Source organism: Macrobrachium nipponense, chromosome 28 (assembly GCF_015104395.2).
Source record: "Macrobrachium nipponense isolate FS-2020 chromosome 28, ASM1510439v2, whole genome shotgun sequence".
Classification (NCBI taxonomy): Eukaryota; Metazoa; Arthropoda; class Malacostraca; order Decapoda; family Palaemonidae; genus Macrobrachium; species Macrobrachium nipponense.
Window position 1 is genome coordinate 62192226 of NC_087217.1, and position 18535 is coordinate 62210760.

General features: G+C 37.9%; 1 protein-coding gene across 3 annotated transcripts in view; it reads left to right on the top strand.

Annotated features, from left to right (window-relative positions):
• Nucleotides 1-18535, top strand: part of LOC135201353 (uncharacterized) — a 43290-nt gene that overhangs the window by 3786 nt on the left and 20969 nt on the right. The window contains exons 2-4 of one of the 3 annotated variants that reach the window (XM_064230197.1): nt 3595-3618; nt 12964-13038; nt 17354-17676. In XM_064230197.1, the coding sequence (XP_064086267.1) occupies nt 17499-17676 (178 nt within the window). In that variant the 5' untranslated portion in view covers nt 3595-3618; nt 12964-13038; nt 17354-17498. Of the gene's footprint in view, nt 1-3594; nt 3619-12636; nt 12662-12963; nt 13039-17353; nt 17677-18535 lie in introns of those variants that run through there. The other 2 variants (XM_064230198.1, XM_064230196.1) reach the window with 2 other exon arrangements.

Sequence of the window (18535 nt, forward strand, 5' to 3'; positions counted from 1 at the left end):
TGGTAGCTTCCAAATTAAAATAGAACAATTGACAAATCAATATACAACAGCCACAAGTAATATAATTACATATACCATACATACAAACATATACTAAACAGTAACCTTCAATATCCAGATTAATAGCGCAAAGGACCGTCAAATAATGGCAGAATCCAGATAAGGGCGAGTAAAATGATCTAGGGGTGTTCAAGGGTAACTCCATACCTTTCCTCACCTAACCTTGTCAATAACACATAAACTGTAAACACTCAATATGATTCTATTAACAAGAACCATGACACTTTGAACTGAAAACTTTATGTAAAAGGCAATATCGACCTTTTCTCCACATTTGTAGCAAAATATATACTATATAAATTACCTACCTGTGTTTATCTACAGCCTACCATGGTTTGATGATCATTAATATATTGTTATAAAGCAACTTTCCTATTAGCTGTTACCACATTGTATTACCATACACGAGATACAAAATGTATGTGAGAACTATTCACCTAAGCTAAGTGTTCCACTCACAGTATCCATTTGCATAAGTCAAATAGGCTATTCTTGACTTCTGTGTATCCTCCAATTTTGTCCAGCTAATTGAGGCATCCAAGCATATTTCTGGCAATAGATTAGACATTGTATTCACAGAAGTTCCAGCTATTGTGAAGTCCAATGATCTGCACGTATACAGGCACCTCCGATCACCGAACAATTGAGATGGATATATCTGTCAATCAGTATATTCCTAATTCTATCATTGTGAAAACAATCAGGCTGAAATCTAGAGACAATAGGAACTGCATTATTGAAGCATGTCAAGCAATTGACATTTCAGATGCTGTATCCGATCCAAATCCCAAGAAGTTAAATCAAATGGTGATGGCTATTTTAGTCAGGTATGTCCCGTGAAAGTTCATTAAATTTAGGTCTCTAGAAAGGCCATTAAATTCAAGACAAATGACCTGCCATGGTTTGATGATACACGTGGAGGAGCTTACCTTGACAAACAAGCCAAATTCAACACATGGAGAGAAAATGTGAAGGTTGCATCTCGCCGTGCTGTGAATAAAATTTATCATATAGCTAAGAGAAATTACAATAATTTCTTAAAGAGGAAACCTGAAGGAATTACTCAGTCTCAACTTGGTGGACCAAACTGGGATCATCTCTCATTGGGTCAGGCTCATCTTCAATTCCTCCACTACTAACAAATGATGGTAGATTGGTTACTGACCCTAAGGAAAAACCTGAATTACTTCATCAAGCTTTTGAAGTTGAGCAATCAGCTGAGGATGTCCCTCTCCCTGATGCTTGTCATCCTGAACCTATTCTTACAAAATTTGCATTTTGCTTCAGGGATGTTACGAATATTCTTGATAATTTTAATAGCTTGGGCGAAGAAGATCTTGATAGTTGCCTCCCTTTGTTTTGCAAAGAGGTTTCTAGCGTGTTGTCTCCCAAGATTAGTAGATTCTGTGAATATTATGTCAACACAATATCTTTGCGGACGAGCACAAGCTTAGCAATAGTGACTGTTTCAAAGAATGGTATCTCCAACAGACTGCAGTAACCACAGACAAATTTTTACTCTCCTTGTGCTCTGCAAAGTTGCAGAAAAGCTTAAGCCACCATATAGTAAGTATGTGGAATCTAAAGGACTGCGTGTTTATAGTCAATATGCATATAAGATTCAGTTAGGTACCTGTGATGATATTTTAGATTTGACATACCATTTGCACCTTGAAAGGTTTTTTGAGTGCAGGTAAATTCAAACAGATTATAGTACTGCTTTCGATTTAGTAAATCACAAGGCACTTATTTATATAAACTTCAGAATCTTGGAGTGGGTGATTATGTTTTAGGTTAACTTCAAATTTCCTTTCACGTAGACAGCAACGAGTTGCTGTTGATGGGATCTTTAGCATAGAAGACCTATTGTGTCAGGAGTTCCAGTATAGTGTTCTTAGTCCACTTTTATTTTTAATGTGCACAAGTGTTATGGTTATTGGCCTGGAAAATAAGTGTTTGCTGTGACAATGACCCAACACTTGTGGGTGTAGTAAAGTCTCCACTTGTGAAAAATTATGATGCCCTTAGCCTCAGTCATGGCATGGAGTGGAGAGTGGATTAGTGAATGTTGTAGCCAGTGGGGCATGAGTCTGAACTCTATTAAACAAAAACACTGTGGAATGACAGACCTCACACAGATTTTTCCACCTTATCTTTTCCTCCGGGTGAATGAGACTCTACTGAATGAGTGAAGCTTCAACCATTCCAGGTGCATTTTTTGACTCACATCTTACTTTTGAGAAACTTCTAATGAAAGTGTCAGCAAATGCAGCACAAAAGTTGGGTATAGTATGAAAGGCCTCATATATTTATAACAGTGATAAAATCAGTGCAACCTGATTTAGGTCATTTGCCCTTCCTTTCCTAGAATACTGTTCTCCGGTATGGATGTCTGCTTCTGCCAGAGATTTATCTCTTAAAGATAGAGTGGTTTGTGTTGGTAGGTTTCTGTTTCTTAAATTGACTGTTATGAATTGGACCATTGATGGATGGTCTCTTGTTTGTCAGTTTTTCATAACTTGTATTTTAACAGAGAACCTTCGCATTCATGATTGATCCTTGATCCCTTTTCCTGCCAAGAGCAACCGGATTTGCTGAACTGAAGCACCAAAATGTATTAAATGTACCTCATTGTAGAACCTCCTAGTTCCAGAGGTCCTTTATACCTCACACCATTGGACTGTGGAACAGTCTTCCTGCGTCACTAGTATTAATAAAATATTTAATCATGCTCTGTTAATTGCCTAATAAATAACTAGAGCTTCAAAAGTCCAAGCAAAGATGCAAATCATTGCTGCATTAATACTATCTTCATTGCATTTTAATACATTTATTAAAGAAGAAAGTAAATGTGTCGGTGAATTGTGATGCATCAGCTTTCTTGGCTTGGAGACAGAAAGAACCTAGCAACAGCCTTCCTCGAAGAAGGAATTGTTGAGTATGCATTTGTGAGGCTGAGGCCTGTACAACCAGTTGCTATGGGACTTTAAGGTGTGGCTGAGAACTACATGCGTTTGTGCGTGTAATGATGGGTCTAATTGCCTGATACTTAGTGAGAAAAGCCTCATGCTCCTGAGACAAGGTTAAAGACGGTTCGGAGGACACGAGGTGTTGGAAGAAACCCATCGAAGAGGTAGGGCACATTTAAAAGACATAGCAACAGTTGCCTTGAAAAGAGAGAAGTGTGATGTGTATACATTTATTTAACATTAATCAGTTAATTGTGTGTTGGGAAATATAATGGATATGTCTCTTTGTTTCAGATGGGTCCCATGTCATGATTCTAGAGATGGGATTCTCTAAAGACTTGACTATTGAAATGTAGTGGTTGAAAATTTGGGAGTTTGGGGGTGATTACTTAGTCGAATTCAGGAGAATAGAATAATTTACAGTTCTTTTTGTGGGTCAGACTTAGTTCTTAATATGACATTATTTAATCATTTTGTTCCATATTATGTTCATCTAGTTTGGGAAATAAATAGCATATTTTTGTATTTACGTGAATTCATGAGCCTAGTTTGATATCGTTTGCAGAGAGAGACGGCCAGCAACTGAAAGGTAAGAGTTGCCAATTGTTTAGTTTTTATTAGTGGGTTATAGTTGGTAGCAGCGTTTAAAAAGCTTATTATACATTTTATAGGCTGTAGGAATGCTTTTGAAGAGACTGGTGGCTAGTTTAGGCATATGTTTTTGGGAGGAAAAGGGTTATAATTATGTCACAGGCAATGTTTTCTTTGCTGATTCAAGGGTTTTGTGTTCAGGGCATTGGATCTCTTTCTCTCTGCATCATGGTCAGACAGTCTAGCTGGTTAGTGATTTGTGAAAACTGGTGTTCCGAAGTTTTGGGGATCAAAGTTTAATTTTTGGCGTATTAAAGTGTTTACTGGGTGTGGTGAATAAGTTACGCACATTTGCAATGTGTATACAAGTTTGGGTTCCGGTCATATGAAGATGTGAGTGTAATTCTATTGTTTCCTTTTTTTTCCTCTTTTTTGTTCTCTTTTTATTGGTGATGAATTTGCTCAAAGTGTATTTTTGTTTTGATGTCTCTCGAGATTCGATGGACATTGGGGAAATTTTGTAATAACATGAGCGAGGTTTTTTTGGTTATTGTGAGTTACGCCCTAGAGAGAGAGAGAGAGAGAGAGAGAGAGAGAGAGAGAGAAAGAGGCGAGTGTCTGAGTGAGTGAGTGAGAGAAAGAGAGAGGTTGGTTGCCAGGTGCTTGGGAGAGTGTGTGTGAGAGAGAGAGGGATGGTTTACTGAATGAAGCGCTTTTGCACTTTTTTTTTTATCTCCTCCCTGTTTTTTTTGTTATTGGTGTGACCTTGTACTGCAAACAGCTGTTTGTGGGATGATTTACTGGGTGTGGTGCATGTTTTTTTTTATTATCTTTTATTTGGGGGACGTTTGTATTAATTTTCCTGGATTGGGTTTTGTGTGTATGTAAATATATAAATGTTATTGAGGTCGGGAAATGTCGTAAAGCACAAAAGCTTTCGTAAAGATAGAAAAATGGCGGACCTAAAGGGTACAACGACTCTACTTCATCACATCACGAATGTTAGAGCGTGTGTAAGTCCATTTAGGGGAATTGTAGATGGAGCACTTTCACAACCAGTGCAAATCTTTATTGAAGGTGTGAATAATTATTTAAGCGCAAAGAACATAACAGATGGTGTAGAGGCATTTAGAGAGGCGAAAGCTTTGTTAGATTTCAATAAGGGTGATCTTTCCCATCGTTGCAGGAGTTTTCAATTTGCAAAATGTCGTATTTGAGCTGATTTGCAAGCATTTTTAAGAGCAGCTTATGGCTCAAAGGAACATGGGGATATGGTGAGGGACCTCAAGGGGCTATATAAGATATGGAAAGGCACATCTAGCCTCGTAGAACATAGTTCAAAACTTTTTGACTCAGCGGCAGAATGGATAGAAAAATTGAAAACATCTAAATGGGTTACAGGAGGTAGTGTCTCACTTGACAATATACATAAACTGATCCATTTTCGATGGTCTTGCACGATGTACTGGATGCAATAGTGGATAGTTTTGATGAAAAGATTGAACCTACATCAGACGAAGAATTAATTTATGCCCAAAATTGAGAGACATATGTCTAAATGTCCCACTGTAGATAGTACATTTTTTAATGGGACAGGCCCAAGAGATACGGTGCAAAGAGACAGAATTTTCTTCTCCCCGTTTGTGTGCCAAAGTTGAATATAATAAAAGATCTATCGACCAAAGGCAACAGAAGTTGCGCTGTTTCAATTGTAATAAACCAGGGCACCCAAAGAAAATGTGTAGAGTTAAATATTGTGGAATGTGTAAGAGTGCAGATCACTATTGGCAATCTTGTCCATCTCAGATACGGAAAGATGCGAGACCTACATCTCAAAGTTCTGGGAGTTATAATGTGAGGACTTCCCAGGTGTGTCATTTCAGAGGGCAAAGGGATCGGCAAAATTTTTGGAAGGGCGATCAACATAAAGGGTACAGGTGATTGGTACGTGCCATTGTGGTCTCGTGGGGGACGCCCCAGAGCCCAGGCCTATAGTTTACGCAACAGTAGAGGATGTTGATATCCCAGTATTTATTGATACTGGCGCAAGCGTAAACTTGATGGATCACAATTTGTATCAATCTATGTTCTCCCATTACCCTTTGAAACCCTCAACGGAGACGGTGTGTGATGTGCAAGCCCATAGATTAAATACCCTGGGTTGTGTTCAAATACAGTTTACTCTTGGTGACAGAGTATTAATAAAACCATTTTTGGTAATGAAAGGGATTGCGTTGGGCAACAGACTTTTGCTGGGTCATCTTGCATGTAGGAAACAAGATTTCGATCCATGCCGGTGTTAATGGGATAACAGTCGGAATACCTGGTGTTTTTTTCCTTATGAGGACGTGATTAGAACTGAGGATATGGAAATTATTGAAAAAGAGGATGTGTTTTGTGATGCTAATGGTGATGATACTGGGGTTATGGGGACCGTGGAGTGGTAATAATAAAACCCACAATGGTGATATGGGAAATAATTGCGGGGATGCTATGCGGCATATTGGAGTTCACAGTGGTAACAATTTTGGTGAATGTAACAATGACATTATGGGTGGTGATACTGGTACTAATATTAATGTTATTCCTGATACTAACAATGGGGTTGATGTAATGAGAACTAAGGGTGGTGATGTTTATGGGATTGTGGAAAGGGGAGGTACTAATCACAAATATAAAGGTGTTTTATCGGAGGATATTGTGTGAATGCCCAGTTCAAAGACTATGGTAAAAGTCAAATTGAGGGAAGTGAGAAAACCTACGAGTGTGTGTGTTATTGAAAATAGCAAAAAGCTAAGAGGGGTTATTAGCACGGCATCAGTGAACAGTGTATCCAAGAATGGGGTTACTTGGTTAGAATTATTAAACTGTAATGATACAGTTAGGAAATACCAAAGGAAAACATATATATTGGATCTCCAAGATTGGAGTAGTGATTAGTGATAGTGGTTCAGTGGCTATCGTAGAGGGGAAACCTGAGTTTTCAGAGGCAGAAATGCAATTAAGGAAACGAATATTTAGAGAACATTTAGCTAATGCAGATTATAGTGAGCATGTTGAAGCGATAAGCAAGCTCTTGGGAGAATTTGGGGTTATGGTAGCCTTACAAGGTGATAAATTGGGGTTGACGAATGTGTTAGAGCATAAGGTGAATCTGGAGAGTGGCACAAAACCTATTTATATTCCTGCATACCGCATACCTTTCAAAATCAGAGAACAGGTAGAGAAAGAGGTTAATAGATGGGAGGAAGAAGGAATCATTAGACCTAGTGTGTTTCCATACAACTTTCCCTTGTTAGCTGTGCCTAAGAAGGACGGTTCTGTCCGTGTATGCGTCGATTTTAAATGTTTAAATGAAAAGACGATCCCTGACTGCTATTCAGTCTTGTGCATACCAGATCTTTTTGTTGAAATCGGGGGACATAATATTTATAGCTCAATTGATTTGGCGCAGGGTTTTTTGCAGGTTCCTCTTAGTGAAAGTAGCAAGGAATATACGGCTTTTTCAGTGCCCAAGGGAAACTATGAATTTACATGAATGCCGTTCGGTTTATCGGGCAGTCCAATGACTTTTACCAGGTTGGTAAATATAGTTTTGCACGGGTTATTGGCTACAAATGTTTTCGTGTATATGGATGATATTTTAGTAGCAATGGACACAATCGTGCAACACCTGGAAGTGCTTACAGAAATACTTAGGAGCCTTAGATTAGCGGGTTGAAAATTGAGCTAGCTAAGTGTTCATTCTTGAAAAAGCAAATCACATATCTAGGCCATGAAAGAGATTAAGTCATTCCTGGGTATCGCCGGTTTCTTCAGGAGGTTTGTGAAAGGGTTCTCTAATATAGCAGCTCCCCTAACAGATGTATTAATGAATCCCCCTGCTTTGAAGTTTCCAGATTTTAGCAAATCTTTCACAATAGTGACCGATGCCAGCCAGGAGGGTATAGGTGCTTGCCTTATGCAAAAGTTTGATGGGAAATTCCATCCCATAGCCTTTTATAGCAGGAAGTTTAGGACAAAGGGCAGCAATGAGAGATCAATGGCTACCATAGATAAAGAAAACCTTTGCAATGGTGTCGAGCTTGGTTCATTTTAAAATGTTACTGATGGAGAATAAAGTAGAAGTCCTTACAGCCCACAAGCCATTATTAGATCTTTTTAATAAACCCGATTTGTTGCCGAAAGGAGCTCAATGGTTTCTAACTATCAGAGATTTTGATGCAAAGCTCAAATATATAGAAGGCAAATTAAATGTAGTTGTGAATGCCCTTAGTAGAAGTTTTCATGACACCAAAGGATTTCAAGTTGCACAAGTCACTAGCGAGTCTATACAATGGGATATGGCTCTTATAGAGCAAAGGCAAGATGAAGACGAGATTCTGGCAGACGCAAAAGCGTTTCTTAGAGGGGAATTAGTCAGGAAACATTATAAGTTGCCTTTTTCGGGGTTGGAGTTAGAAGGTAAAATTAAATATAAATTGAGAACCAGTGAAAGTAAAGGAGATACGACACAGATCATAACTCCAAAAGTCCTAATTCCAGTGGTTTTGGATATAGTACTTTGCAGGTTCGGTAGTCCACACTTGGGGATAGAAAAAACGTATAATGAGGTTCGTGCTAAATACATTTGGAAAAACATGGGGAAAGATGTGGAAAATTTTTAGAAAAACTGTACAGTGTGCAAAGCATGCAAACCTGCAAGGATAACTTCATGCAAATTCGGATCATCTATAACAAGTAGACCTTTTCAGAGAATACATATGGATATCCTGGGAACTTTTTGTGAGTCTAGATATGCGAATAAGTACTTGTTAGTAATAATAGATGAACTTACAAGGACAGCAGAAATCTTCCCACTTAAGCATAAAATGGCTGAAGAAGTAGCTGTAGCATTTTTCAATGGTGTCATTTGCAGATACGGCTCACCCGAGGTTCAATTGACCGACAATGGCAGAGAATTTGTGAACAAAACTTTGGAATGTTTAGCGGAAGTCATGGGGATAAAGAAAGTAACAATTATTCCATACAGACCTGAGGCTAATGGGTTGTGTGAACGAGCGAACAGGAAAGTGCTCAAGGCTCTCAGGAAGACTGTAGGTGGTAATGATAAGAATTGGGACAGATATATTGATGTTGTTAGACATAGTATTAACACTATGGTTAATGATTCCATTAAAATGTTTCCATTTGAAGCTTTGTTTGGTTGCCCAGCACGAGGCACATTTGATTTGCTAACTATACCTCATCATGGGGAGGACACGATCGAGTCGTTGATATCTACAGCGAGAGAGAGACATGCTTGTCTCAGCCATAACCTTGAAGCGCAACCAGAGAGATGGTAAAGAAAAGTATTAGTAAAACATCTGATCCCAAGGTCTATGTCGGAGAGGGAAAAAATTGGAAACATATTTGCAGTTTTAGAGGAAAAAACAGGTCGGTCGAAATTAACACATATATCAAAATTGAAAAGAATTGGTTGTGGTGATTAATATATTGTCGTGCAATTGCATTTTTTTTGTCTGGGTGTTGCAAATTAGTGGTGAAATGTTTTTCTTCTCTTTCATTTCTTCTACTTTTTTTTTCTCATTATGCACAAACTGCGGTATTTTGGCGTAAGATTCAGAGGTCAATATTTTATGTGGAAAGTTGGTTTGAAAATATGGCGAATTTCTGTTATAGCTGAGAAACGTGATGATAAACATGTGATAATTCCTATGTGTATGGGGTTTTGCAGCTGAATTTTTTTTTTTTTTTTTTTGTTTTTTTTTTTTTTTTTTTTTTTTTTTTTGGGTGGGGCCCCGCTGGATATTTTTTTTGTGTGGCTATAATCTTTAGTGGTAAGTTTTTTTTGTGGTTATGTTTTTGGTGGTGATCTGTGGTTTTACGAGCCAAAGAGGGGGGTATTGTGGCTCCTTTTGGTGTTGTGGCTCTTGGGGGTGGCATTATGGAGGTGTGTTTTTATATTCACCAGTGGTTATATTTGGCGGGATATTAATGTTGAATTGTGGTTTTTTGTGGTTTATATCCAATAGGTGTTAATGTGGTTTCATATACTTGGTGTAGTATCATGGGGGAGTTATGTTTTTAAGGGCAATTTTTAGGCACCTTTGGTGATATCCTAGAGATAATTTTGTGAAATGTGGTTATATAGTGTTAGTATAGAATTTTTGGGGCTATTTGGAGAAGAATGATTTCTGAGGTTGCAAGTCTGATTACACAAATCTATAGTGCTATTCCAGCACATGAGGTGTTCACAGGTGATTTTTGCTGATAATGCTATGATGAGTCCGGCTGCTGATTTTTTCTTTCGGAGTTGATTACTCGGAGATTTGCACTATTTCCAGAGATGTGGATTATGACATTCCATGGAGATATATGTAAGGGGTCGTTTCCGGTCGATGAGATATGTTGCGGTAGCAAATTCCGTAACGATACATACTGCGTTTATGGGGGAAAGCGTTGGATTATATGTATATTTTTTTCTCTGTGTACGTTTTGTAATGGGGAAAGTTCACTTATTATTATTTTTTTTCTTTTCCTACGAGAGATGTCGTAATTGGGGTTAAGCTTTACATAGCATTTCTATTTTAGATATGAGGTATAATTTATTGGGGTATGTGAGTTAGATAGAAGGGGTGTTCAACATTATGTTTCATGGAGGTTAATTATATAGACAGTAAAAGGGTTTTGCTGGTAGACATTATGGGTTCTTTTTTTTTTAAACTATGTTTGTCAGATATAAGATTACTTGTGAGGATTCAGTGGGTAAAGATTATATTTTGTTTAGTGAGGAATTCTTAATATTTGACTAGGAGATTGAGTATATTAATTAATGACAGATTTGTGTGTTAAAGCAAGACTTTAGTTATTCTGTGATCATGTACACTTTTTAAATACAGACACACGATGACTTAAGAGAATTCCCAACTTCACGTGATGGTGACGGTGGAAACAGCTTGGTTCTACAATACCAGAGGTCGAGTCTACACGCAATGGATTGCCTTTGCGACAGATGAGATGTAGTCGGTATATTGTCTCAGGATATGTTCTGGGATAAATCAGGGGTCTACAATCTTCTACGAGACAGGTGCGAGTCGCACTTGCATGAATTTCCTTCAGTAGAAACCATCGAGTCTACAGTTTCGCGATGAGGGGGTGTTGGATACACTTACGAGGGTCGCAGACACTGAATAATGGCGCGTGCTGAGTTGTTTTGAGATGGTTTACGTGCTCAGCCTGCATCTACAACTATGCGACAAGTTCCGCCTCTTTTAAGGGACGGATGAATTCTTCTTCGGCAAACGTTGCACAATTCCAGTGATTGTGGTTATGCTAGCAGTCATACTGATCACAATTTGTGCGTTAGGAGGTCTTAAACTTCTGTGCATCCGGTGAGGCACACGGGTTCCAGCAACGGAGGTAGCTGTTACGAACCCCGAGAGGGCCACTACAGGTTCGATATTATAATAAACGAAAAAGATTCAACACCAACAGTTGAAACTGGGGACACGAATATAGAAAGAAACACAAACACAACAAAGGTTTATTTACAAGCTTACTAACAAAGATAAATACAGAATGGTTTCTCCTATTTACATAACAAAAGTTAAATCTTACAAGGCGTGAACTGGGGAAACAGTGAGGTAATGAAAATACTTGCTGGCTAGTTTTGCAGCTGTCGAAAATCAATGCTCAAAGCGATGGCTTCACAAAGTAGTGTTGTATAACTTTAGATAGCTTCTTGACTCCATACAGCAGAAAACAGTGTCTATTCTTGATACTCGAAGGGCAGGTTATTCCTCAAAACCACCTGGTAGGATGTTTCTTCTCTGAAGGCTCGCTCAACGTCGAAATATACCTGACGTCCACTCCCTGACGACAACTTGACCAGTTTCCAATCAAACTCTCGTGCGCCTTCTTCCTCTCTTGTCCTTCGTCAGTTCCTTCTTCTCTTATCCGTTTCTGATGATCTCTCACTGATGATCTCTGCTCTCCTCTCTGATCCCTCAGGGCATATATATATATATGGCGAACTGGGGCAGGGCTGAAGGAGCATAACAGCGAACGTCACAGACTCCCGACAGGAACCTTTTAGAAGGATCTCGATGAAATGTTGCATCATACATCGCGGCGTTCCTAATGACACGTCGGGACCTGTTGAGTTCCATATCACACCTGACGATTCTAGAACAATCATGAGAACAGGCTCCTCCAACACGTGCGCAAATGCCTCTTGGCTGCCGACCTACTTTAAGAAAATGTATTTTCCTTTCTTGTAACTTATCTTTCTTTGCTATAAAGCGATTACCATGACAGCAGCCTTAAATCATGTTGCAAATTAAAACATTGTGCATTAGTTGCTGATGTGGTGTGCACAAAAGACATAAGTGGCCGAGCCATATTAAAGACGAAAATAAATGTGTCTGTGAATTGTGATGCATCAGCTTTCTTGGCTTGGTGACAGAAAGAACCTAGCTGATAACTACGTGCATTTGTGCATGTAATGATGGGTCTAATTGCCCGATACTTAGTGAGAAAAGCCACACGCTCCTGAGACAAGGTTAAAGACGGTTCAGAGGACACGAGGTGTTGGAAGAAACCCATCGAAGAGATAGGGCACATTTAAAAGACTTAGGAACAGTTGCCTTTGAAAAGAGAGAAGTGTGATGTGTATACATTTATTTAACATTAATTAATTAATTGTGTGGGGAAATATAATGGATATGTCTCTTTGTTTCAGATGGGTCCCATGTCATTATTCTAGAGATGGGATTCTCTAAAGACTTAGCTATTGAAATGTAGTGGTTGACAATTTGGGAGTTTGGGGGTGATTACTTAGTCTAATTCAGGAGAATAGAATGATAATTTAGAGTTCTTTTTGTGGGTCAGACTTAGTTCTTAACATGACATTATTTAGTCATTCTGTTCCATATTATGTTGATCTAGTTTGGGAAATAAATAGCATATTTTTGTATTTATGTGAATTCATGAGCCTAGTTTGATATCGTTTGCAGAGAGAGACAGCCAGCAACTGAAAGGTAAGAGTTGCCAATTGTTTAGTTTTGATTAGTGGGTTATACATTTTTATCTATCTATTAATATATTATTTTCTTTTCTAATAAGTGAGATCTCATCTTTCTGTATTTCCCTTTACCTCCTCTTACTTCTTAATTAGACCATATTCTTTGGAAGCTATAATTTCAAGTCAATGGCCATAGGTGCATCACTAGTATCAATAAGATAATTAATCATACTCTGTTAATTGCTTAATAAATAACTGCATACCCACAAGCAGCACATGCTTCCCAAACCCGGTGTAAAATCCACCTTTCTCTTGCAGGGTTTTCCGAACCTTGGAAGTATAGACAGTCACCCAACTGGATTCCTGAAGCTCACTACTGACCACTCGAGGAAGGTGAGAGATGGCTCTCCTTGATTTGATAGTCCTACTTTGAGGTTGACTCATAAAACTTTTCAACTTTCTGCTTTTTCTGTCTTGTTTGTCTTTTAGTTGATGAAAAAGAATTAGAAATACAGGTGATGATCAGTTTCGAAAGAGACAATGTACACCCAGTTACAAAAGCCAGGCCTGGCTCGGTGAGATCATGCCCTTCTAGCCCTGAAAGTGGCCCACGTTCAAACAACCAGTACATAGTTAGAATGGTTCGAAAGGAGGAGGGAAATTGCGGTAATCACGCAAAAAATTGCAATATTGAATGAAATGTATATGGAGAGAGAGAGAGAGAGAGAGAGAGAGAGAGAGAGAGAGAGAGAGAGAGAGGAGAGACGAGAGAGAGAGAGAGAGAGAGAGAGAGAGAGAGAGAGAGAGTTTAGTTATTAATCTGACGGATATACTTTAGACCTTCTGCTTTAAGAAACCTGTTATCATATATTTTTTGGAAAATAATTATTATGAAATCTTATCACATCGTATTGTTTTTAATTGTTATCACATTTTCTAAATACTGTTGGAACTGGCTATTCATATTAATATTATTCAGACGAAAATATCATTTTTAATTATCCTATAAGCAGCTGTATTTTCTCTCTCTCTCTCTCTCTCTCTCTCATTCTGTCCTCCGTCTTATATCGCCTGGATTGGTTATCTAAATAATGGTAGATGTTTGACATGTTATTGGATGTGGCCAAGGACTACAAAACCGTAAATGGCGACTCTACCAACTTGTGCTAGGCTTTATCTATTTTTGTCCTAGATTGACTGGACTATAATTACCTGTATTACCAATAATATACGAATCTGGTCACACGGATGTTACACACCCGGTTTTGTAGCCGTGGGTTGTATAAGTCATCAAAGCATCAATTTTGCAAGGACATTATTTTATTAGTTAATCTATGCTAAGAACACATTACTGGATATACTAATCTAGTACAACAGGATTTGTATTTTGGCATAAGTTAGTTGAGTTACCAGTTTTTGAGTGTGATGGGCCACTTGGCTCCACCCCTCACAACCATCTAGGCTACTTTTAGAAAGTATTTCAATTTGCTATATTTCTTATATTCTATTATATTCATATATGAGATGGTCCCGTCTTAGCTAACCACCCTTCCCCCCACCTCCTGCCACCCCCTGCCCTCTGGCTCCAGCTTGCTCACTCACTCCACCTGTATTCGTGACTTCAGCGGTAACGTCCAACACACCTTGTTGGTGTCCCCCTCCAAGCTATTCAAGAAACCCACCACTTTCGATATCTCCTGCTCATTAGTCTTTTATATAGCCATGTTTTTATTTTTTGTAATGAAAATTTTTAAACATTTGGAAAATAGATGGTGTATGAAATATTGTCATCCGAGTATTGTTTTACCATCCAAAAAAACATCCATTAGAACAATCTCATAATAACTGTAAGACACTGAAATCCCGAACATAAGGAGGTCCGGAGGTAGAAGGATATTTATAATAAGGTGGGTGTTAAAGGTGATGGGAGACAGGTGACATTGCGTGACCTTAATTTAGTCTTGACGGGTTCGCTTATCAACATTTATAAGGTAATGCTAGTAATACCTTTACTGATAGCAGTTAATATCAATGATTCGAAGTCCTCATCACGACTGCCACATAGCATTATAGGATTACTGATATCATCTCTGTATATCTGGTTAATGTCTGTAACTATCGTTCATGTTATGAATCCTGGTTTTCCCACGAGGTAACGCGCTACACAGAGCCATGGACGAGCTGTATAGAACGCCAGTGGTCTTGACAGTCGTGTTTGCAGCCTTTGTGGAGGTTTATTTGGTAATTACGATTATCTACGCTTAGGTAAGTGTTAGTCGAGGTCATTGTGTTTATCTATATGTTTGGAATAACTGTTCTAACATAATGTTGTGCACTATAATTTATGTATTATATACTTACCTATGGCAACGTTTGTAGGGATGGCGGCAGCAAACAAAGGCAACTCTGTTGAGCATATACTACCTCAAAGGCTGCAAAGACGACAGACAGTCAAGACCACTGGCGTTATATACAGCTCGTCCATGGCTCTGTGTGGCACGTTACCTCGTGTGAAAACCAGGATTCATAACTTAAACGATAGTTACAGACATTAACCAGATATACAAAGGTGAACTCAGTAACCCTATAACGCTATGTGCCAGATGTGATGGCGACTTAGAATCATTGATATTAACTGCTATCAGTAAAGGTATTACTAGCATTACCTTATAAATGTTGATAAGCAAACCCGTCAAGACTTAAATTAAGGTCACCCAATGTCACCTGTCCCCATCACCTTTAACACCCACCTTGTTTTAAATAACCATCTATCCCCGCACCTCCTCATGTTTGGGATTTCAATGTCTTACAGTTATTATGAGATTCTTCTGATGGATGCTTTTTGGAAGGTAAAATAATACTCAGTTGACAGTATTTCATACGCCATTATATTTTCCAAATGTTTACAATTATTTTACTACAAAAAATAAAAACATGGCTACGTAAAAGACTAATGACCAGGAGACATCGAAAGTGGTGGGTTTCTTGAATAGCTTGGGGGGCAAACACCAATAAGGTGTGTTGGATATTAGCCGCTGAAGCCACAAATAGAGGCGAAGTGAGTGAGCAAGCGTGAGATGGAAGGTGGGGTTGAGGGAGGGGGTTGAATTTCGGTGGGGGGGAATAGTTAACAAAGACGTGACCGATCTGACCAGGTCTAAAGTCTATCACCAAATATTTTGAGACACTAAATAATATGGTAATAGTATACGGTTTTGCAACACATACATACTTTATACCTCATCATCATTATGTTGGTACACCGATGAGCACATTTCACTGCATTTCATTTCGCATAAATTATTTTCACAAATAGTTTTGGTAATAATTTAATAAATATTCTATAATATACGAAATATAGCAAATTGAAATACTTTCTATAAGTAGCCTAGATAGTTGTAAATCAACTAAGTTATGCCATAAATACAATTCCTGTTGTACTAGATTAGCATATCCAGTAATGTGTTCTTAGCATAGATTAATTGATAAAATAATATCTTTGCAAAATTGATGCTTTGATGACTTATACAACCCACAGCTACAAAACCTGGTGTGTAACATCTTTGTGACCAGATTCGTATATTATTGGTAATACAGGTAATTTAGTCCAGTCATTCTAGGGCAAAAATAGATACAGCCTAGCACAAGTTGGTAGAGTAGCCATTTACGGTTTTGTGATCCTTGGCCACATCCAAATGACATATCAAACATCTACCATTATTCAAAAAGTCAATCCAAGCGATATAAGACGGAGGACAGAATAAGAGAGAGAGAGAGAGAGAGAGAGAGAGAGAGAGAGAGAGAGAGAGAGAGAGAATACAGCTGCTTATAGTATAATTAAAAAGGGTATTTTCGTCTGAATAATATTAATATGAATAGTCAGTTCCAACAATATTTAAGGCATTTTTTATTTAGAAAATGTGATAACGATTAAAAACAATACAATGTGGTAAGATTTCATAATAATTATTTTCCAAAATATATATGATAACATGTTTCTTAAAGCAGAAGGTCTCAAGTATATCCATCCGATTAATAACTAAACAGGAATAAAAGCTCTCTCTCTCTCTCTCTCTCTCTCTCTCTGTCCATATATATTTCATTCAATATTGTATTTCTTTGCGTGATTACCGTAATTTCCCTCCTCCTCCCTTTCGAACCATTCTAACTATGTACTGGTTGTTTGAACGCAGGCCACTTTCAGGGCAAGAAGGGCATGATCTCACCGAGCCAGGCCAGGCGGGGCGACACCGCTTTTGTAACCGGCTGTACATCAGGGAATATTTACTGACACTGATATTAGATAGGTTTTACAATATCTCTTTTCATAGAAAAATAATAGATATTCATGTTACTTATACGATGATGCACATATAAGAAACTGAAAATTAATTCCCTAGAATGTTTATCAAACTTGTACAAGTTTTGTCGAATTACGGAAATTACGTAATTAAAATTGACATTTTAACCAAAGCAATTAAGTCAATTACTTGAGACACCATTTAAAAAAAATGAGCAACAGATGTATCTCTTAACACTTGTTATATCGAGGAGAACTTATATCAACATGGGACATGAAATTCCCCCTTGTCATGAATAGATGTGAATGTCAATAACTACAAGTAGAAGTTTAATGAAAACCTTGATTATTGTAATGTCTCGGATTGTAACGTCTATCGATGATGGTGCTATGGTCTCTCCTTTTCAGATACAGTACTTAACTCACCAATTGGGTTTACCTGTGACGACCCATGAGCAGTTCGCGCCAAGCACCTAATTTGGGTTACAGGTTACTCAGTTGACTTCCACACTTCAGCAACGTCGGCCATTGTTCTTCCTTCAAAGGGTGACAAATGGCGAATCCCAAAGCCGGAATGAGGCTAGTGAGATTATCAGGGTATTTCATCCTGACCTTGCTGCCACTGTACCTCATGTTCTCACCCTATAAAGTCTATCCCTGGAAGCCAGCTGGAAACCAGTCAGAAATACAAAAAAGTCGCATGCCACCTCCTCGTCGTGAAGTTGTCACAGGTAAGGTCAAATGGACATATTTCTGCTATGGTGAGAATGTTTCAAGAGTTCGAACTCTTTTGTAGGTTTGAGCAATATTTTAGACAAATATTGAGGCATCTCCAATGATAAAAGTTAGCTAAATGGTTTTTCTAATAATTTCAGACTGGTCTCTTCAGTTTTAAAGCTGATTTTTGACCAAAATATGTTTATATAATTCTTGAAAAAATAAAAAAATTTACATGGCCTTTTGATACACCTTTGAAGAATACAATGAAATGATCGATTATAAAATAACTGCCAGCATTCATTCACGGAATTCATTAGGAAACTTTTAAGAGAGTATTGAGAAACTAAATTTTGTTTTGTCGTAGTTACCCTAATGAATAATTTATTGCAATTATTATATAACAAGTATTAAGAAGTAAAGAAACTGAATTTCTTTATATTTTTGTATGGGAACATAAAAGCAGAATGTTGCAGTTTTGTGATCACCAGTGACACAGATAACATAATATATATATATATATATAATATATATAATTATATATATATATAATATATATAGATATATAATCATAATAAATGTAATTATATATATCATCATCATCATCATCATCATCAGCCGTTGTTAGTCCACTGCAGGACAAAGGCCTTAGACATGTCCTTCCACTCTCGTCTGTTTGTGGTCTTTCTATGCCATTCTATACCCGCAAATTTTCTTAGCTCGTCAATCCATCGTCTTCTTCTCCTTCCCTTGCTTTGTTTGCAATCTCTAGGGACTCATTCTGTTTGTTCATCTATTATTTGATATTCTCATTATATGTCCTTCCCACGTCCATTTCTTTTCCTTGGTTGTTGTTGTAATATCCTCTACTTC